This window comes from Lepidochelys kempii, unplaced genomic scaffold, assembly GCF_965140265.1.
Source record: "Lepidochelys kempii isolate rLepKem1 unplaced genomic scaffold, rLepKem1.hap2 scaffold_61, whole genome shotgun sequence".
Taxonomy (NCBI): domain Eukaryota; kingdom Metazoa; phylum Chordata; order Testudines; family Cheloniidae; genus Lepidochelys; species Lepidochelys kempii.
Genome location: NW_027333641.1, coordinates 475,756 through 498,375, shown reverse-complemented (window position 1 = coordinate 498,375; position 22,620 = coordinate 475,756). Strand labels below are relative to the sequence as shown.

At 49.6% G+C, this 22,620-nt stretch overlaps 1 protein-coding gene across 1 annotated transcript; it reads left to right on the top strand.

The window, feature by feature from the left end:
• Positions 1-201: 201 nt before the first annotated feature.
• Positions 202-22,359, top strand: LOC140904658 (dynein heavy chain domain-containing protein 1-like). The gene is made up of 8 exons (XM_073327096.1): positions 202-225; positions 794-937; positions 1,484-1,598; positions 1,790-2,058; positions 2,885-3,128; positions 4,028-4,185; positions 5,003-5,128; positions 21,961-22,359. Exons 1-8 carry the CDS (start codon positions 202-204, stop codon positions 22,357-22,359), a joined length of 1,479 nt encoding a protein of 492 aa, XP_073183197.1.
• Positions 22,360-22,620: the final 261 nt, after the last annotated feature.

Below are 22,620 nucleotides of genomic sequence, written 5' to 3'. Positions count from 1 at the left end.
TGCTCTCTAGCACGCTGTAGAATTTGTTAGTGTCCATGAGTCTTTATGGTCACAGATTCATAGAGGTCTAAAACCAGAAGGGACCACTGTGATTATCTAGCCTGACCTCCTGTAGAACAAAAGCCAGAGAACTTCCTCCAGATAATCCCTAGAGCAGAGCTATTAGACAAACATCCCATCTTGAAGTAAAAACTGCTACTGATGAAGAATCCATCACAATCCATGGTAAGTCACTGTTCAAATATTTGCACCTTATTTCCAGTCTGAATTTGTCTAGCTTCTACTTCCAGCCATTGGATTGTGTCAGATCTGCTAGACTGCAAAGCTCATTGTTAAGCATTTTTTCCCTGTGTCCGTATTTAGACTGTGGTCAGTCATCCCTGAACCTTCTCTTTGGTAAACTACGCAGATTGAATTGCTGGAGTCTCTCACTATGAGGCAGGTTTTCCAACCCTTTAACATTCCTGCTGCTCTTCTCTGACCCCTCTTCACTTTATCAATGGCCTTCTTGAATTGTGTCCAGCCCTGGTGTCCCCAGCATCAGCAGCCTCTGTCACACCAGAGCCAGCTACACAGTAACTTGTGTTTGAAAAGGCATCTCCTTGAAAGACCTTTTAGGCCTCTTCTTTGTTCAGTTACCCTGGAAATGGATGTTACAGCCTCAAGCACGTGGCTAGCCCCCCCCCCTGCCCCAGGCCATCACCTCAGCCACCCAGAGCCCAGGGTACCCAGGGCATGCAGAGCCCGCAATGTGAGGTTAGGGCTGACCCTGTCCTGACTCTCTCCTCTGCAGGCCAATGGTACCACACGGAAGGCTGTCCTCCGAGTGCACCTGGTGTTTGATGCTGACAGCCAACTGGTCCCCTTTCCCTCCAGTCAGGTGCTGGAGACCAGCCTGCTGGGGGCCCTGGAGGCCGTGGTGGAGTCTGTAGTGCAGGTTGGTACCTCTGATTCCCAGCTTGGCAGTTGTCCCTCCCCAGCTGTGCTGACGCCAGTGAGAGTGGGGAGTCTGCCTGCATCCAAAGAGCACATTTGAGGGCCGAATGGCCATCCATCTCCTGTGGATTGGTCCCTGTGCCAGGCTCTTCTGCTGCACTGCCATTACTGAAGGTCAGGCACATGCCTGGGGCTTAGGTGCCTTCACCACAGTGCTGGTGGGTGATGGGAGGAGCCAGCTCCCAGCAAGATCTCTGTGTCAAGTCAGTGCTTCAGCTATGTGGATGGGCTGGCTTAGGGGCAGCGAGTGGGGAACTGGTGCTCTTGCTATGGAGGAGTGGAAAGGGCTGGCGGCTCTTGCTGGGAGGTCGGAATGGGTGCTCCTGCTGTAGAGTGAGGAACCAAGCGTTAGTGTTGAGGTGGGCCTGGCCCGGAGGTTGAAGGACCCTGTTGTGTGGAGTGGAGGGCTGCAGAAGGTGAACAGGACTGTGCCAAGCACCTTTCTGCAGCCAGCGGGGATCTCCCAGTCCCTCTCCTGTCTCTGCAGGTGACCCGCACCAGGAAAGAGAAGCCAATGACCCAACCTGAGCAGAGTCCTGGAGAGACAGAGAGTCTCAGAAGTCAGGACTTGGCAATGGTGCTGTGCAAACCCCAGCCAAGTGGTAGGTGACTTCCTCACGCAGGGTCTCTCTATCAGGGCCCATCCACATCTGCTGCTTCCTGGCCAGATGGAACACTGCCACTGCCCTGGTTCTGCCCACTACATCCGAGGGAGAGGGGAGTGGGCACCCCCCATCATCCCTGCTGAGATGGTTGGTTGAGCCCTCGCTGTCTCTCTCTTTCTCCTGTGCAGCCCTTCTAGAGGCAGATAAAGGAGGCCCTGGGGCCCCCCAGCCCCAGTCCCCCGATGAGCTGCTCCAGAGTCTGCCTGCTGAGGTGCTCTGTGGCCAGGAGCCACAGCTGGTGCATCATCTGGATCTGAAGGTCATCGGGGGTCTGGAGGTGAGTGGGCATCGGCTGAGGAGCCAGTACCCAGTGCCATCGAGGGAGCAACTGGAGCAGGACCTGCACTCGGACAGCAGTATCCAGGGGGCCCTGGCCAGCCAGCGGGCTTTGCTGGCGGTGAGTGAGGGGGGCTCACTGCACTGCACTAGTCAGTCCAGGACTGGCTAGCGTTTTTTCCCTTTGCAATGTCTCTAAGAGCTGGCCTTTCACCAGAACTCAGCCCAGCCCTATGCACCCTCGGCCCAGGGCTGCCTGCATGTTGCCACCCCATCCACAGCTTGGGCACGTCCGATCATGTTGCCATCATCCCTCTTCACTGCATCCCACAACGCCTCCCTGCTTCTCCACTGCTAACAGCTGATTGACCCCCACAGCTTTGGAGCGTCCAGTTGCACCCGACTAAGCATCCCCCGGCTCACGCTGTGTGCACTGGGCACTAAAGAGACTGAGCTCCGGGGAGGGACCGCCTCTCCCTTGGAGTCTGTGAAGCACCCAATGTAATCGGGCCTGATCGTTACTGGGGCCTCTGGGCATTGCTGCAGTATCACTCATCCTGAACTCCCCTCTGCCTCTCCCCCATCCCTCCTATTTATCCCCTGCCCACCCAGGGCCTTCCCTTGTAGGAGCCCTTCTTTAGCACTCACTCCTCTCTGACCACTTCCTCCTGGAGCTCCCCAGACCAGGGCCCCAGCCTGGCTCTTCTCCAAAGCCATTGCCTTATCTGGGTGATAGCTCATCCCATTTCAGACAGGCAGCCTTGCCTGGGGAAGGAAGTGGGATCCTGGAGTGGGGCCTGGGCTCCCAGGAACCAGGCTGCCGAGTTGGGCACCAGCTGTCACTTCGGAGTGGTCTTTGAGGGTAGCAGAGCTAATGGTGGGTTTTGGTCTGTATCTCCTGGGGCCTGGTGATGTGGTTTGCTGAGAGCCCTGTGCTATTCCTGCAGGAGGCACTGAGTGAGACCCAGGAGATCTGCAAGCAGCACACCTGGGTGGCAGAGATCCACAGCTTTGCTCACAGCTGGAGCCCCAAGCAGCTGCAGCTGATGAAGGGCTGGCCTGCGGGCAAATATGTGCAGCGAGTCGTACAGCTGCGTGCCTGGACAGAACGTGTCAGAGAGGTGCCCTCCACAGTCATCACCTGCAACCAGCTCCTCATGGTGGATTGCAGCACCATGCAGCAGGAGACTGGTGTGTGGGGCATGAGGGGACATGCAGGGAATTGTGCGCCCTGCGGGGGGATTGCTATGTGGGCATCGGGAGGGGCAGAGGCGCTCACATGGGCACCGGGCAATGAGACCCTCGTGGAGCAGGCAAAAGTCAGGTGAGGTTAGTCATGGCGATGGAGTCCGGGGGTGGGGGGGAATGGCTGGTCGCAGAGGGGAGGAGTAATGGGACCTGACAATGGTCTCCAGGGTGGGGGGTGTAGCAGGTCGTATGGGGGAGGTAATGGGTCTTTAGTAAGTGGGGGAGCTGTGGATTTTGGAAGTGTGCGGCTGGTGACATAGTGGGGGTTATGGGCCATTAGTAAGGGGGGAGCAGTGGACTCTGGGAGCATGTGGCTGGTGACGTAGAGGAGGGTCGATATGGCCCCAGTTTTGGAGAGGGCTGGGTGGGGTTGGTGACGGGCAGTGATGAGCTGTTAAAATCTGAAGATCCAGTTCCTTCAGTCGCTCCGAGTCTTCAGCGGCACATCCTTCACTTGCTCCGGGTCTTCGGCTGCACTGAGGGCACCGAAGACCTGGAGCACCGCCACCTGAGTAAAAAGGGATTCTCAAGGGGAGCCTCCTGAGCCGGGAGCTCAGGCAGGCTGGACAGGATAGTCCTGCGGGCCAGATGTGACCCGCGAGCTGGAGTTTGCCCAACCCTTTAACAACCGGTTCTAAACCGGCTTCTAAATTTAACAACCGGTTCACATGAACTGGCATGAACTGGCTCCAGCTCACCGTTGGTGACGGGCCCAAGTCGGGGTGTCTCTGTGGTCACGCACGGAGGGTTGGGGGGTGCCTGTGGATGGGAAATTGGTGATGGCAGCAGTGCTGGCTGCCCTTGCCTCATGGCCTGATACCCGCTTGCTCCATGCCCCCCAGTGTCCCTGCTGGACTCTATCATCAAGGAGATCCTCTCCCTGCTGCTGAGCGAGACGTCCCAGCGCAGCGAGATCCTCATTTCTGAGCTTGGCGGGGTCTTGCAACTCTACCAGAGTGTCAGCACTGACATCTTCATCATCGCCAAGTGCTCTCAGAAGGTATGGCTGGAACAGACCTGGTGCCGTGGACTCTGGGTTCAGCCAGCTGGGGCCCAATGAGCATCCCCACCTCATGGCCCCACCCTGTTTGGGCCATCTGCTGGGGAGGCCCCCACTCCACTCCTCTTTGAGCAGGCTGCAGCCTCCCCTTCCCCATACCACTGCCCCATGCCCCATGGATCGGCGGACATCCCCAAGGAGGAAGGATTCAGCCCCACCACCCAAGCTAGGCACTCTGTATGGGGTCCCATGCTGGCATAGCAAAGAGACTGGCTGCTGTCAGCAGGAGTCTCCTAGAGCAGTGGGCTTCAGAGCTAATAACTAGACCTGGGCAAATAGTCAATTTGCCAGAGAAGGCTTGTCATGGCACTGCAGCATGTACGTGCCGACTGAATTTGGTGACGAGTTTCAGATGAAAAAACCTGAAAATCAAAGTGTCAGCAATGTGGAAGCAGCTTGTCCCACCACTGCATTTTGTTAACCTGAACAAAGGGGTATCCAGAGAAATGGACAAAATTCCGTTTGTTACATTTGTTTTTCCAGAGTTTTCACTCAGCTCTACAAATAAACCATTGGGGTGAGTGGGGCATTTCACCTACTGTGCCTCTGTCTCTCTGAAGACTCATGGCAGGTGTCTCTGTGCCAGACACACTCAGCACAGCCCTGCCTCGCAGAGCAATAGAGCCAGGGGACAGTGATTTCTCAGTGCGCGGCGGAGATCTGGGGCACTCAGCATGAGGGGCTGTGAGATCTGCTGTGAAGGGAACAGGTGGGGTCCAGACCCAGTATGACAGAATGGTGCTCACTCTTCCTGCAGCTGGAGCAATACGAGGGCCAGATGACAGAGCTGCAAGAGCGTGTGGAGTATGTGCGAGCTCTGAACGAGGTGATCCGTCAGCACTTCCGCCCAATCAGCCTGGATGAGGAGAACCTGGAGAACCTGGTGAGGCTCCCAGCAATGGCATGCTATGGTTGTGAAGGGAGACAGTAAGAACTGACACACTGGATAAGGCCATTATCTTGTCTACATCCTTAACCTCAGTGACTTGTGGATGGCCAGTTTATAGCCATTTGTTCTTGCCACTCCTAAGGCAGGTTTTCCATTCCTCGAATCATCATAGTAGCCCTTCTCTGCACCTAACCAGTTTGAATTCATCTTTCTTAAACATGGGAGACCAGAAGTACACACACTATTCCAGATGAGGTACTATGAGATAATGGTACTAACATTTTCCTGTCTCTACTGGAAATATCTCACCTGATGCATCCTAGGATTGCATTAGCCTTTTTCACAGCTGCATCCATATTGGTGGCTCAGAATCCTCCTGTGATAAATCAGTACACCCAGGCCTTTCTCCTCTTCTGTCCCTTCCAACTGTCCCCAGCTTATAGCAAAAATTCGTGTTAGTCCCTAAATGTATGACCTGGCACTTTGCACTATTAAATATCATCCCATTTCATCAACTCCAGTTTACAAGGTCATCCAGATCTCCTTGTACGACATTCTGGTCCTCCTCTGTACTGGCAATACCTTCCACCTTTGTGTCATCTGCAGATTTTATTAGCACACTCACACTTTTTTTTGCCAAGGTCAATAATAAAAATGCAAGTCTACATTACTGCTTAAAGAAAAGGAGTACTTGTGGCACCTTAGAGACTAACCAATTTATTTAATAAACTAACCAAATAAATTGGTTAGTCTCTAAGGTGCCACAAGTACTCCTTTTCTTTTTGCGAATACAGACTAACACGGCTGTTACTCTGAAACCTGTCATTAGTGCTTAAGACGATCTAATTTATGTTGCTCAGGGGTGTGAAAAAGCCTCCTGCCTGCACCCCCTCCCCCCATTCCCCCCCCAAGGGCATAAGAACAAACCAGAAAGATGTGCAGAAAGAATAGCAAATATGGCAGGCAACCAGCTTGGCTTAACAGAGAAATCTTCGGTGAGCTTAAACACAAAAAGGAAGCTTACAAGAAATGGAAGCTTGGACAGATGACTAGGGAGGAGCTATTACCAGCAGGAGAGAGAGGGGAAAAAAAACCCTTTTATAGTGATAATCAAGGTGGGCCATTTCCAGCAGTTGACAAGTATGTGTGAGGAACAGTGCGGGGGGGGGGGGAGAGGAGGAGAGGGGGGAATAAACATGACTCCGTCGAGAGACTGCTGAATTGGAATTAATTTGCAAACTGGACAAAATTACATTAGGCTTGCATAAAGACTGGGAGTGGATGTGTCATTACACAAAGTAAAACTATTTCCCTATGTATATTTTCCCCACCCCCACCCCCGCCCCACATCCCTCACATGTTCTTGTCAACTGCTGGAAATGGCCCATCTTGATTATCACTACAAAAGGGTTTTTTTCATTTTTTTCCTTCTCTCTCTCTCTCCTGCTGTTAATAGCTCACCGTACCTGATCACTCTTGTGACAGTGTGTATGGTAACACCCATTATTTCATGTCCACCCTGACTGAATTGGCCTTGTTATCACTGGTTCTCCACTTGTAAGGTTTCAGAGTAACAGCCGTGTTAGTCTGTATTCGCAAAAAGAAAAGGAATACTTGTGGCGCCTTAGAGACTAACCAATTTATTTGAGCATAAGCTTTCGTGAGCTACAGCTCACTTCATCAGATGCACCGATGCATCAGATGCGTCCGATGAAGTGAGCTGTAGCTCACGAAAGCTTATGCTCAAATAAATTGGTTAGTCTCTAAGGTGCCACAAGTACTCCTTTTCTTCTTTCCACTTGTAAGGTAACTCCCTTCTCTTCATGTGCCAGTATATTTATGCCTGTATCTGTAATTTTCACTCCATGCATCTGAAGAAGTGGGGTTTTTACCCATGAAATAAAAAATAATAATATCAAGTGGGCACTGTGCACTTTATATTCTGTGTTGTAATTGAAATCAACATTGAAAATGTAGAAAAACATCCAAAGGTATTTAATAAATTTCAATTGGTATTCTATCGTTATAAGTGTGATTAATCACTATTAATTTTTTTGAGTTAATCGCGTGAGTTAACTGCGATTAATCGACAGGCCTAATAATTTCCCATGTGGAACTGTATCAAATGCCTTACTGAAATCCTGGTAGATTAGATCTACTACATTTCCTTTGTCTAAAACAACAGTTATCTTCTCAAAGAAGGAGATCAGGTTGGTCAGGCCTGTAGTTTCCCGGATAATTTTTTCCCCTTTCTTAAAAATGGCAACTATATTAGCAATTCTCCAGTCATAGGGTATGACCCCTGAGTTTACAGAGTCATTAAAAATCCTTGCTATTGGGCTTGCAATTTCATGTGCCAGTTCCTTTAATATTCTTGAATGGAAATTATCTGCCCCTCCCGCTGATTTAGTCCCATTAAGCTGTTTGAGTTTGACTGCCACCTTGGAATTGTGAAATTTCACCTTGAAATTGGAATTTCTACCTCCGTATACTTGTTCCCATTAGCCATCCTGCCACTACCTCTAAGCTCTTCATTAGCCTTATTAAAAACAGAGGCAAAATATTTGTTTAGGTGTGGGGCTATACCTAGATTATCTTTAATCTCCACCCCATCCTCAGTGTTTAATGATCCCACTTCTTCTTTCCTTGTTTTCTTTTTATTTGGATGGCTATAGAACCTTTTACTCTTGGGTTTAATTCCCTTTGTAAGGTCCAGCTCTGCTTGGTTTTTGGCAGTTCTCACTTTTCCCCTACACTTTCTGACCTCCAAGAGGTAGCTTTCTTTGCTGATCCTTCCCATCTTCCATTCCTTGTAGGCTTTCTGCTTTTTCTTAATAACCTGGTTGAGATGCGTGCTCATCCAGTTTGGTCTGCAAATCTTCCCTAGGAATTTTTTCCCCTCTCTTGGGAGGCAGCTTCAGAGAGCTTCTGAAACTTTGACTTAAAGCAATTCCAAGCCTGCTCGACATTCAGATCCTTGAGTTCTTCGGTCCAGTCCACTTCCCTAACTAATTCTCTTAATTTATTAAAGTTTGCCCATTTGAAATCAAGAACCCTAGCTGCAAATCTATTTTTGTTTATCCTTCCATTTAGTTTAAACTGAATTAGCTCATGATCACTCAAACCAAGGTTGTCCTCTACAACTAGTTCTTCTATGCGGTTCTCACTACTCACCAATATAAAATCTAAAATTTTGTTGGTTCAGTGACTATTTGGTGAAGAGATCTGTCAGCTATCACATCCAGGGATATCTGGGCCCTTTTATTCTTAATAGCACTTGTCCTCCAGTCTATATCAGGGAAGTTAAAGCCTCCCATAATCACACCCCAAGCATTAGCCCAGGGGAACCTCTAGTAGCTTTCTTTCCCAAAGTGATTTTGGCCCAAACAGACTGTTTTATCCATTTCATCACTTCTAATTTCTTTACAGTCTACCTCATCATTAATATACAGTGCTATTCCCCCACCTTTGCCTCTAGCACTGCACTGTCCTGTGTGAGATGGTGGGGACCAGTCTGGCACATGGTTTCCAGATGAGGCCTCACCATTGATTGATTCAAACGTATTAGAATATTCTCTGGATTATTCTCCCTCCCATCCTTTATGGATCTGAACATCTTTGCTTTTATGCTGATAGCTGTGGATTGATGCCCAGGTTGCTCTCCTGAGCTGATGCAGTTAGGTAAGGTGTACAGGGGGGTTAGATTTTCCCTCCAGGTTGCTTTTCTTTGTGTTGACCTTGAATTTCATCTGCTGTTGTGCTGCCCGTTCTCCTGGCTGGGTTTGGTCTTTCTGAAGTTCCTTAGAGTCCTTTCTGGCCCTGGCTAACCTAAGTAACCTTGGCACCTGCAAAAGTAGCCCCCTTACTGCTCCTCTTCTTTCCACATCATTAATAAATACACTAAGAAAGACAGGAGCTAGTCTGGAACCTTACAGCCCCTACTGGTCACGCATGCTTCTCAGTTCCAGATGAGAAATTAGTTAAATTGGAGAAGATGGGGATTAATATGAGAATTGAAGGATGGATAAGGAACTGGTTAATGGAGAGACTACAACGAGTCATACTGAAAGCTGAACTGTCAGGCTGGAGGGAGGTTACTAGTGGAATTCCTCAAGGATCGGGCTTGGGACCTGTCTTATTTAACATTTTATTACTGACCTTGTCACAAAAAGTGGGAGTGTGCTAATAAAATTTTGCAGATGACTCAAAGATGGGAGGTATTGCCAATACGGAGGAGGACCAGATTATCGTACAAGGAGATCTGGATGACCTTGTAAACTGGACTAATAGAAATGGGATGATATTTAATAGTGCAAAGTGCAAGGTCATACATTTAGGGACTAACAAGAATTTTTGCTATAAGCTGGAAGTGAGAAAGGAGGATGAAGACCTGGGTGTATTGCATGGACGGAGGATATCACAGGCTGGGAGAGGCTAAACCTTCCCAAACAGCCCCAGCATGGCCTCCCCATGCTTTGCCCCCAGATCCCCTCCAATTTCCTGCTCTTCCTGCTGCTTGGGGATAGGGTGGCCTGCAGCTGGGACTTGGAGTGGCTGGGGCTGCTGCTTGCGCTGCCCAGTGGTCCAGGACTGGGGGCTCTGGGGCCATGCTGCCGATCCAGTGCTTTGACACTGGGGCCGTGCTGCCCATCTAGTGCTCTGACACTGGGAATGTGCCGCTCGCCCCGCGCTCCAGGGCTGGGGGCGCTTGGGCAGCCCGGGCCTAGGAGCACTCAGGTGGCCCGGGGCTGGGATGGGAGGTCCAGCGGCTGAGGTGGGGGGTCCCTGGGCTCCGGTGGGGAAGGGGAGCGGTGGGGCCTCGGGCAGAAGGGGCAGGGCTGGGGGATAGCCTCACCCAATGGGTGGTTCACGTGCCACCCATGGTGTATTGGTTGATCACAGGATGACTATGAGCCATCAATGTGATGTGACCGTGAAAAAGGCTAATGCAGTCCTGGGGTGCATCAGGTGACATATTTCCAGTAGAGACTGGAAAGTGTTAGTACCATTATACAAGGCAGTGGTGAGATCACGTCTGCAATACTGTGTGCAGTTCTGGTCTCCCATGTTTAAGAAGGATGAATTCAAACTGGAACAGGGCAGAGAAGGGCAACTAGGATGATCTGAGGAATGGAAAACCCATCGTACGAGAGGAGACTCAAAGAGCTTGTCTTGTTTAGCCCAGCCAAACGAAGGCTGAGGGGAGATACGATTGCTGTCTATATATACACATCAGAGGGATAAATACCAGGGAGGGAGAGGAGTTATTTAAGTTAAGCGTCAATGTGGACCCCAGAACAAATACATATAAATTGACTATCAACAGGTTTAGGCTTGAAATTAGGCGAAGGTTTCTATCCATCAGAGGAGTGAAGTTCTGGAGCAGCCTCCCCAGGGTAGCAATGGGGACAGAAAACCTTAACTGGCTTTAAGACTGAGCTTGATAAGTTTACAGAGGGGATGTTATGACGGGACTGCCTACAATGGCATGTGGCCCATTGGTGACTGCTTGTAGCAAAAATCCCCAATGGCTGGAGACGGGACACTGGGAAGGGTGGTGTGGCTCTGACTTACTACAGAGAATTCTTTTCTAGGTGTTTCCTGGTGGGTCTTGTCCACATGCTTAGGATTTAGTTGATCACCATATCTGGGTTCAGGAAGAAATTTTCCCCCATGCCTGATTGGCAGAGGCACTAGGGTTTTTTCGCCCTCTTCTGCAGCATGGTGCTTGGGTCACTTGCCAGTTTAAACTAGTATAAATGGTGAATTCTCTGTAACTTGACATCTTTAAACCATGATTTGAGGGGAGGGTAGATGTGACGCAGCAGGAAGGGGGAGTGTTGACCTGGGAATGTGGCAGGGGAGTTTCACTGGGAGACCTGAGAGCCTGTAACCTGAGCCAGGAGGGGGAGGCAACACCTCTGCCCAGGAATGTGAACAGAGGCTGCAGAAGGAAGCCTGCTGGGGGGGGAGGGGAGGGGTTTAGTTTCAGTTTGGTGCCTGGTGGTGGAACGCAGGGAACCCCAGGGCTGTGGTCTAAGCTCCCTGCTCCCCCAGAAGAACTTGACTGAGGGGTCTTGGTTGTACCCACAAGCTCTGTTTGAGACTGTGTTCCTGTGGTCCAATGAACCTTCTGTTTTACTGGCTGGCTGAGAGTCACAGTGAATCCCAGGAAGAGGGGTGCAGGGCCTGGGCTCCCCCACACTCCGTGACAGGTAACTCAGCCAGAGGTTAGGGGTCTGTTACAGCAGAGGGTGGGGTGAGGTTCTGTGGCCTGCAATGTGCAGGAGGTCAGACTAGATGACCACAATGGATCCTTCTGACATCAGTAATAGTAAGAATATACATTACAATTTTAAACCTAACAAGTGTCCCTTAAGGGACTTGCCACAAGATGTCAGAACATGTTCGTATTAGAGCTGAGTGGGTCTAATATTTATTTAAATTACTTTACTTTATTGATATCTCCTGCCAGAGATTCCTAAGTTATCTGTAAAAAAACACTTTAGTTTTCATAAAAAGAAAAGGAGGATTTGTGGCACCTTAGAGACTAACAAATTTATTAGAACATAAGCTTTCTTGAGCTATAGCTGAAGTGAGCTGTAGCTCCTGAAAGCTTATGCTCTAATAAATTTGTTAGTCGCTAAGGTGCCACAAGTACTCCTTTTCTTTTTACGGATACAGACTAACACGGCTGCTACACTGAAACTTGAGTTTTCAGTTGCCCAAGTTGCCCCTGGAATCATGGTTAAAGTTGCCTCCCCCCCCAAATGTGAAGTGGTGCCATTGTGGGCAGGCAAGGAATTTGCCACCCCAGCCTCCCTCACAAATTTAGAAGATAAACTACACCTATGCTGTGCTCTTTATTCCCAAAGAGATCTGGGTACCAGTGTCTGTGCACCCTAGGCATTCTTTGGCAAGTTTAATAAACTCAGCAACCACCTCCAGGGGGGTCAGACCTTCCAGAGTTTATCAGGCATCCTCAGGCACCTCTGTGTCGTGTGTTTACAACAGCCACATTAACTTGGGCTGGGGCTGGATGGGATGTGGTCTTAGATTAAGAACATAAGAACAGCCATACTGAGTCAGACCAAAGGTCCATCTAGCCCAGTATCCTGTCTTCTAACAGTGGCCACTGCCAGGTGCCCCAGAGGGAATGAACAGAATAGGTAATCATCAAGTCATCCATCCCTTGTCACCCAGCTTCCGGCAAACAGAGGCTAGGGAGTACTGTGTCCAGTTTTGGGCCCCACACTACAAGAAGGATGTGGATAAATTGGAGAGAGTCCAGCGAAGGGCAACAAAAATGATTAGGGGTCTGGAACACATGACTTATGAGGAGAGGCTGAGGGAGCTGGGATTGTTTAGCCTGCAGAAGAGAAGAATGAGGGGGGATTTGATAGCTGCTTTCAACTACCTGAAAGGGGGTTCCAAAGAGGATGGCTCTAGACTGTTCTCAATGGTAGCAGATGACAGAACGAGGAGTAATGGTCTCAAGTTGCAGTGGGGGAGGTTTAGATTGGATATTAGGAAAAACTTTTTCACTAAGAGGGTGGTAAAACACTGGAATGCGTTACCTAGGGAGGTGGTAGAATCTCCTTCCTTAGAGGTTTTTAAGGTCAGGCTTGACAAAGCCCTGGCTGGGATGATTTAACTGGGAATTGGTCCTGCTTCGAGCAGGGGGTTGGACTAGATGACCTTCTGGGGTCCCTTCCAACCCTGATATTCTATGATTCTATGATTCTATACAGAAGATCTTTTACTTTCCACAGTATGCATCCGATGAAGTGAGCTGTAGCTCACGAAAGCTTATGCTCAAATAAATTGGTTAGTCTCTAAGGTGCCACAAGGATTCCTCTCCTTTCCCTGGAGGGCATTCAGTCCCCATGGGCAGGGACCTTCTTCCACTACCCATATACCAAAGGACAGTGGGCTCCTCAGTGCCCCACATCCCTCTGGGTCCCCTTACACTTCCTCCATTTCCTTTTTAATCTCATCCCAGGTTGACCCCTGCACCTGGTATGGGCCCTGGTTCTTCCTTATCCATTTATCCAAAAAATCCTTTATCCTGGCTTGCCAGAACCCGCAGCTACCATCAAGAGAGTTCGCAATACCCTCTCCAAGAAGCTGCGTGGACTGTTGGGCAGGGGGACTTACAGGCTGCCACTCACCTATCCAATGCGATGCATTCGAGTCATGGCACCAAGATGTTAGGGGGCTTATTCCTTCACCCACTTACTTCCCTGGTCCTTCTTGCATGAACAGAGAGCAACAATACCCGAAGTCCAAAGGTGCAAACAATTTGATGTTTATTGGGATGAATAAAGCAAGCATGATTCCAGTTTCCTTCCTTAGTGTCCCCCTTCCCAGCTCTGACACCACAGAGGTTTACCTGTGTCCCTGTTCCCATTTCCCCCTTTAGCTAAACATGATTCCAAATTCCCCAGCCCCATTCCCCATTCCCCCCCCCCCACCTACTTCCTGATTGACTGCAGACTACATATATAGTTTGCTCCAGCATCTCTTCTAACATGACAGTCCCTGAGAGCACCTGATCTGCAGCCTGAAAAGAGCATGACCAGGGCCGGGATCACGCCCGCACACTCTACAGCAAAGAGCGAGGTAGCTCTTTGGGTTCAGAACTGTGGCTGTTAAAGCGGTACGATCCCCTAGCAGGAATGCAGTTTTACCGAGATAAAGATGCTTATAAAAGCTATTTTGATTGAGCTTCCTTTGTACCAGTATCACTGTGCACACTCATGGGTTGTGCTGCTTTAACTGTACAGAATTATAGCAGTAAAAACGAGAGCCCTGAGAAAAACCATAACCTTCTGACAGATGACACTAAACTGGGGGGAGAGGTATATACTCTGGAGGGTCGGGATAGGATACAGAGGGACCTAGACAAATTGGAGGACTGGGCAAAAAGAAATCTGATGAGGTTAAAACTGATGAAGTTCAAGTGCAGAGTTCTGCACTTAGGACAGAAGAATCCAATGCACCGCTACAGACTAGGGACCGAATGGCTAGGCAGCAGTTCTGCAGAAAAGGACCTAGGGGTGACAGTGGACGAGAAGCTGGATATGAGTCAACAGTGTGCCCTTGTTGCCAAGAAGGCCAATGGCATTTTTGGATGTATAAGTAGGGGCATAGCGAGCAGATCGAGGGACGTGATCGTTCCCCTCTATTCGACATTGGTGAGGCCTCATCTGGAGTACTGTGTCCAGTTTTGGGCCCCACACTACAAGAAGGATGTGGAAAAATTGGAAAGAGTCCAGCAGAGGGCAACAAAAATGATTAGGGGACTGGAGCACATGATTTATGAGGAGAGGCTGAGGGAACTGGGATTATTTAATCTGCAGAAGAGAAAAATGCGGGGGGATTTGATAGCTACCTGAAAGGGGGTTCCAAAGAGGATGGATCTTTACTGTTCTCAGTGGTAGCAGATGACAGAATGAGGAGTAATGGTCTCAAGTTGCAGTGGGGAAGATTTAGGTTGGATATTAGGAAAAACTTTTTTCCTGGGAGGGTAGTGAAGCACTGGACTGGGTTCCCTAGCGAGGTGGTGGAATCTCCATCCTTAGAGGTTTTTAAGGCCTGGCTTGACAAAGCCCTGGCTGGGATGATTAATTGGGGATTGGTCCTGCTTTGAGCAGGGGGTTGGACTAGATGACCTCCTGAGGTCCCTTCCAACCCTGATATTCTATGATTTTTTTACTTGCTCCTTCACCCACGAACCAGACAGCCTGCTGATGCATTCGTGGCTTGCTGCTTCTGAGAGGTTGAAATAATTTGATGTTTGAAATCCTTCCATCCATTCCTCCTAATTTCCCTTTTACTCCTTTCCTGCTTTAATTTATGCTCATTGGCTGGGGTCAGAGTTCCAAATTTGACATGGTTTCTGTTTGGCTCAGACAGCCTCTTGCACTGTCAGTCAGCCTTTGCCTTCCTGATCTCTGTTTTGTTCAGATCATGGCTTTTGGGACTCCATCACTATTCCCTTAAGTAGCTTCCATGCGACTGTAAGGGTTTTACTTCCTTTACTTTTACCTGGAGACTCTTTTTGACTAGCCCCTCCTCATTTCTAAAGGTTAGTGTCTCTGCAGCTGGGTGTATGGTAGCAGTGCTTTTCCAGCACAGGAATCCTGGTACACTACAGAGCCGGCACCAGTGAAGGAAGCAGGTGCCTGGGGCGGCCAATAGAAAGGGGCTGCACTCTGCCCGTGATTGGGGTGGCACGTCTGCGTATTTGGCGGCAATTTGGCAGCGGGCCTTTCACTCCCTCTCTCCCTCTTTGGCAGCAGGTCCTGCTTCTTTATTTTTTTTCTTTGCTGCTTGGGGTGGCAAAAAAGCTGGAGCCGGCCCTGGTACATTGCCCCAGCAAGTGCTGCGAGGGGTTACTGTTAGTGCTGCAGAGCGTTGCTGATGCTGCCAGTGTGGCTGTCCTTGCAGACAGTGCAGCACGTTCATTCAGCACACCTCCACGTTATTCATGAGACAGGCCACAGCCTCGCTCTGGTGGCGAAGGCGCTCAGCCTGGTAGATTGTCGACGAAGAACGGTCGTAGTGCCCCACAGGGAGCTACAGGTGCAATAGCCCACGTGTGCCCACGACAATGGTGCCTGCTCAGTCAGCACACCTGGATGCTGTCCCCTTGGCAATGCCCCTCCTAGGATTCTCCTTTGAAACATTGATACAAACATGTTTCATTTCACACACCAGACGTTGTTAGTTACCACCCGTCTCCTTGTACCCGCTAGTTCCAACAAAACATCCCTATCCATGATCCTGTCATCCACTCCTTTCCGTACAATGGGTCGGTGTGTTCCCGCGCCATCTCTTAGGAATGTGTTCGTGCAGTTACTTGAGAGATCTGTGTGTTTTTGCACCACCCTCTCTAGTCAGGCATGTGCTTACTAACCAACACCTGGTGTGCTGTTATTCTGCCAAGTCCAGGCTGACTCTGGCTACGCTGCTTGTTCTGCCTAAGACTCCAGCATGGACTACAGGTACAGCTACTCCCCCAAGGCTGCACTGCGCAGCACTCCAGCAAAACCAGCCCCGGCTTTGCTGGCTTGCTTGCACCTTGACTAGGGGCTTCTGCATCTGCACCGCTCTGCGAGTCAGAGATCACACCTTCCCGCACCTCTGACCCACAGAGCTATGCTGAGAGAAGTCTGGAGTATAGACATGTATTGTGTCACTTTGGGGTTCTGGGACTCAAGCCAGGCTGCAAGCCAGGACCTGTCCAAGACTCTGCCACAGTCTAGCTAGTGCCAGCAGGTGAGCATGGGAGCCTGGGAAGGGGAAAGGGAACTCAGGTACGTGTGTGCATGCATTTTTCCTTAGAATGCTTAACAATGGTGCCCAGTCCATTGCCAAACTGACAGAACCCTACAACTCGTGTGAGAGGAGGGAGCAGAGTTGGCATTAAGCTAGGTTGGGTTAGGCAGTGGGAGTGGGGCCATGTGCGTAAGGATGTCCCTTTTATCCTCCTGAGAGATCTTGATGAAGCATTCATGTAGATACAGTACAGACCTGTTTATGCACGAATGTCAGGAGTCAAGCCGTCACGACTGCATGTTAACGGACCGCAGGTTAAGAGGGCCATGCTGAAAAAAGTGTCTATGATTCACTTAGGAAAAAAAAGCTGTTATTTTCTGCTCTTTCTGGCTCGCACTTTTTTTCTTTCTTATGAAGTCTGTCATTCGCCGCAGATGAATGATTTCGATATTTTCCACATTTTGCTCCTCCATAAATCTTACAACAGTTTCTACAGCTGTAAGGGCTTCTGTGGGCGAAATTTTGACCTTTTCAACGACATCCTCCTCATCATGGTCATTTAGGCCTGCATTATTAGAATTCTTACCATCACTTTCGCGGTCTGACATAGCTTCACAGCCCGTTAATATTTCTTCCTCCGACAGAAATTCTGAAGTCGGGCAATCTTTATCCATCTCCAGCCACTCGGTAATGATTTCCAGCGCCATATCCAAACTAAAAAAATTTATCATTTGAAAGAGAAGGTTACCTTTATCCTCTTTTGTCTGCATGCGTGTTTGTAGGACGTCTTCTTCTGAAAATCCTTCAAAGTCTGGCTCTGAATCAGTGCCACTGCTGGAGTTTTCCGAGTCTGAGCCGTCTTTGACAGAAAAGGCATCACCGAGAGCCTTCATCCAGCAGTTTTCAATGGACTTTTGTTTTACTCCGTGCCAAGCTTTTTTAACTAAATAATTTCCTTCATGTTTAACTGTTTCAGGAATTCGGAAATGCCTGAAGACATGCATGACACGATCACTGAAATCAGCTCCCATCGATAATTGTTTTTAAAATTCTGAATAATGCCCTGGTCTAAAGGTTGAATTTTTGATGTTGTGTTGAATGGTAGGTATAGCACTTGAATTTTTTCTGTCTCTCAATACCAGTGATTCGGCTGGAGGATGGGCTGGACAGTTGTCAAGTAGCAAAAGTGCTTTGGCTTCGAGTTTCTTCAACTGCAGATGCTTACGAACAGCTGGAACAAAGCTGTTGTGGAACCAGTCGTCGAAAATGAGTCTCATCATCCAAGAATTTTTGCTGTTAGCATATATTACTGGCAGTTTGGCTCTATTGAGGTGATTAAAGCAGCAAGGGTTATGAAAGCGGCCAACGAGAAGAGGGACAAGCTTATGGAAGAGATGGCCAGCCCTCTGTGGAGATAGAGGCGGTTAGGGACTATTTAGAAAAGCTGGACGTGCACAAGTCCATGGGGCCGGACGAGTTGCATCCGAGAGTGCTGAAGGAATTGGCGGCTGTGATTGCAGAGCCACTGGCCATTATCTTTGAAAACTCGTGGCGAACCGGGGAAGTCCCGGATGACTGGAAAAAGGCTAATGTAGTGCCAATCTTTAAAAAAGGGAAGAAGGAGGATCCTGGGAACTACAGGCCAGTCAGCCTCACCTCAGTCCCTGGAAAAATCATGGAGCAGGTCCTCAAAGAATCAATCCTGAAGCACTTGCATGAGAGGAAAGTGATCAGAAACAGCCAGCATGGATTCACCAAGGGAAGGTCATGCCTGACTAATCTAATCGCCTTTTATGATGAGATTACTGGTTCTGTGGATGAAGGGAAAGCAGTGGATGTATTGTTTCTTGACTTTAGCAAAGCTTTTGACACGGTCTCCCACAGTATTCTTGTCAGCAAGTTAAGGAAGTATGGGCTGGATGAATGCACTATAGGGTGGGTAGAAAGCTGGCTAGATTGTCGGGCTCAACGGGTAGTGATCAATGGCTCCATGTCTAGTTGGCAGCCGGTATCAAGTGGAGTGCCCCAAGGGTCGGTCCTGGGGCCGGTTTTATTCAATATCTTCATAAATGATCTGGAGGATGGTGTGGATTGCACTCTCAGCAAATTTGCGGATGATACTAAACTGGGAGGAGTGGTAGATACGCTGGAGGGGAGGGATAGGATACAGAAGGACCTAGACCAATTGGAAGATTGGGCCAAAAGGAATCTGATGAGGTTCAATAAGGATAAGTGCAGGGTCCTGCACTTAGGACGGAAGAACCCAATGCACAGCTACAGAGTAGGGACCGAATGGCTAGGCAGCAGTTCTGCGGAAAAGGACCTAGGGGTGACAGTGGACGAGAAGCTGGATATGAGTCAGCAGTGTGCCCTTGTTGCCAAGAAGGCCAATGGCATTTTGGGATGTATAAGTAGGGGCATAGCGAGCAGATCGAGGGACGTGATCGTTCCCCTCTATTCGACATTGGTGAGGCCTCATCTGGAGTACTGTGTCCAGTTTTGGGCCCCACACTTCAAGAAGGATGTGGATAAATTGGAGAGAGTCCAGCGAAGGGCAACAAAAATGATTAGGGGACTGGAACACATGAGTTATGAGGAGAGGCTGAGGGAGCTGGGATTGTTTAGCCTGCAGAAGAGAAGAATGAGGGGGGATTTGATAGCTGCTTTCAACTACCTAAAAGGGGGTTCCAAAGAGGATGGATCTAGGCTGTTCTCAATGGTAGCAGATGACAGAACGAGGAGTAATGGTCTCAAGTTGCAGTGGGGGAGGTTTAGATTGGATATTAGGAAAAACTTTTTCACTAAGAGGGTGGTGAAACACTGGAATGCGTTACCTAGGGAGATGGTAGAATCTCCTTCCTTAGAGGTTTTTAAGGTCAGGCTTGACAAAGCCCTGGCTGGGATGATTTAACTGGGAATTGGTCCTGCTTTGAGCAGGGGGTTGGACTAGATGACCTTCTGGGGTCCCTTCCAACCCTGATATTCTATGATTCAATGATTCTATGGCTGCCCGTCTTATTACTACAAAAAAGAAGAGTCACATGATCTTTTATCTTTTTAAATCCAGCTGTTTTCTGTGTCTCGTAGTTAAAGGCTAAAGTCTTATCAGGTAGCAGTTTTGCAAATAAAGCTGTTTTATCACAATTATAAAGTTGTTCTTCGTGGTAGTCTTAATTTTGTAAAATAGATTTTATCTCGGCGGGAAACGCGTTCACGGCCGATTCATCAGCTGATCGGCTTTCTCCAGAAATCGATACCTGCGCTATGCCATGATGCTTTTTAAAACAACTTATAAACCCCTTGCTGGCTTGGAATGATTCATCCCCCGTTAAATTTCCAAATTTTGTCGCTTGGGCTTGAAGCATTGGCCCACTGAGTGGCATTCCTTTCAGCCTTTCCTGAGCAAACCCCGTGCGCACGGCTGTGTCTACTGTGGGTTTTGCTGAACAGCGCACATGTTTTTGCCTAAGCCCCGCGGCAGAATCGATATTTTGTACAAAGCCGTTCAGTTTAGATTCATTTTTTAGCCATCCTCAGAGAGTAGATTCGGCAATCCCAATAGCTTTTGGGACCTTGGCCTGGGTTTCTCTGCTATTTACTCGATCTATTGCAGCTAGCTTCTCTTCTACAGTGTAGGAACGCTGACGCTTGCCCTGGAGCGATCTGGATCTCTGTGTAAAGGGGGCTCATTTCCACCACAAGATTTAATACAGCCAGATACCAGGCCCTCCCTCAGCTAGGAACAAAGAATGTAGCTCAGAGTTAATGGCCAGGGAAGCAAGAACTCTGAAAAAGCCTGTGGCCTTGTGGTGGAGCCCACTGGAGCACGAGCTGCCGGGCCATTCTATTAGGCCTATGGTTAACATTTTCTAATGTAGTATATCTATCCCTATATAACTACTACATATTATATATCTCTCTGGCGTGACAATGACTAAGCGTGCGTGATACGTCCTTACCAATATCTGTAAAGACGCTCAACACATTTCTGCTCCGCGCTTCCTGCCAGTTTCTGTGTCAGTGAGTTAGTGAGCAAATCTGTAGCAGTACGCAGCAAGTTCCTGTACCGCGTGTTAACGAGTCTCGCGTCTTAAACAGGGAGCACTGGGAGGCCTGGCCCTACCGCGCTTTAAGCAGATTCTCACGTAAATGGGTCTGTTCTGTACTCTGCAATCCTCTCCTAAAAACGTCTAGGGATGGCGGCCTTATTTCTTCCTTCACGCTAGGGCACTTTCCCAGCTGGCACCGTTGCAGCAAACCAGGCTAGAGGCTCCATGCTTCTGTCAGAGACGGCAGAAACTGAAACATGCCGTGCTGGTTTCGGATTTAAAAAAACCTGCAAAAATGCTGGGATATGGATGGCATTATGGGATGGAGAAAATTGACTTCTAGGAACTTGAACCCGAGCTCCCAGAGATCCCTGAGTGAGTAGATATGCCCAACGGCCCGTGATGGGACGTTAGATGGGGTGGGATCTGAGTTACTACAGAGAATTCTTTGCTGGGTGTCTGGCTGGTGAGTCTTGCCCACATGCTCAGGGTTCAGCTGATCGCCATATTTGGGGTCGGGAAGGAATTTTCCCCCAGGGCAGATTGGCAGAGGTCCTGGGGGTTTTTCGCCTTCCTCTGCAGCGTGGGGCATGGGTCACTTGCTGGAGGATTCTCTGCACCTTTAAGTCTATAAACTATGATTTGAGGACTTCAGTAGCTCAGACATAAGTTAGGGGTTTGTTACAGGAGTGGGTGGGTGAGATTCCATGGCCTGCGTTGTGTAGGAGGTCAGACTAGACGATCATAATGGTTCCTTCTGACCTTAAAGTCTATGATTCTATGATTTCCATCCCACAACACATTGTGAAAATTTCCCGAAAGGCATCGTGCCGGACTGCAGCCCATGGCACACTGAGATACCATGGGGCACACACTTTGCATCACCACAAGCACTCCTGGTGAGTACACACAGTGTTAACACAAGCAGCTAAGTATGCACATGCCCAAACAATATACTGACTTCGGCAGCTGTATGCTGACATGACTTTGTTGACCAGTGTGTAGCGTAGACATGGCCTTAGTGTGCCCACCTCAAAGTGTTGTGGAAATTCTTCCAGGGTGTCTCCATGCTGTGGCCTATGGGGGAAGAAGGAAGGCTGGAGCCTCCCTTTCCTCGGAGCTGGAGGGAGGCTGGGGATCAGCCGCTCAGTGTGACAGTTCAGCTGAACCCTTGACACCTCTCAACCTCTCTGAGCTGAGCCCCTCCAGTTGTCAGTCCTGAGCCTTCCCCTTTCTGGGCTGGAGTCCTGCGATTCTTTCACTCCTTAGACCCCGTTCACAGGGGGAGAGCCCCCTTTACCAACTGTGATTGCTTAGCAGGCCATGCTGGATTCTGCTCCCGTTGGGAGCAGTGTCCAGCAGGAGCCAAAACAGCCTTTCCAAAACACAGGACCTTTTTAATCTTCATAGTCGAAATCAAAGCCTAGCCGGAGCACAGGGTAGTGTCTGCATGTGTCAGCTGTCCCCCTGATCAGGGTCTGCCTCTGTCCCCAGCTCCTGGACACCTGGGAGGCCTTCGTGTACCAGCAGCAGGAGGCCTCGGACTTCATTGTCTCACGGCGCCTCAGCATCATTGCTGAGCTGATTGACTCACTGCAGAGAGCCAGACAGGAGCTGCAGGAGTTGCTGACCATGGCCACCACAGGGCAGTTCCTGGACCCCTCCCAGAGCCCACGTGCCATGGAGCAAGAGCTGCAAGAGCTGCACTGCCGCTTCCAGGCCATGGCCACCCGTGTGGCTGAGCTGTGCCGCTCCCAGAGGATCCTCACAGGCATGAGAGCAACGGGGCCCTGTCCTGCATCTGCTGGGGAGACAGAACCCCAGGGCTCCCTACTTGTCCCTGTTACTTCCCAGAGCACACACCCTCGCATCCCCAGGGAAATGCCTCTGTGATTCCCCTCACCTCCGGGCCCCTGCCCACCTCCCTGGGTCCCAGGGGCTCTGCACCCAGCCTGCATGAGAACAGCAGCGGGAGTGCTGCATCCCCTCTGTGCTGCTGCCTGGCTAGGGGTGTGGGCGAGAGTCCTCCCGAGTGAATGTCATGTCCTTGCTCTTCCCAGGGGAGCAGACAGACATCTCCTTCGTGGCCAGGAGCCGGGGGCTCATTGAGGCCCATAAGCATGTCTGGAAGCTGCTCCGCACCATCTCCGAGCA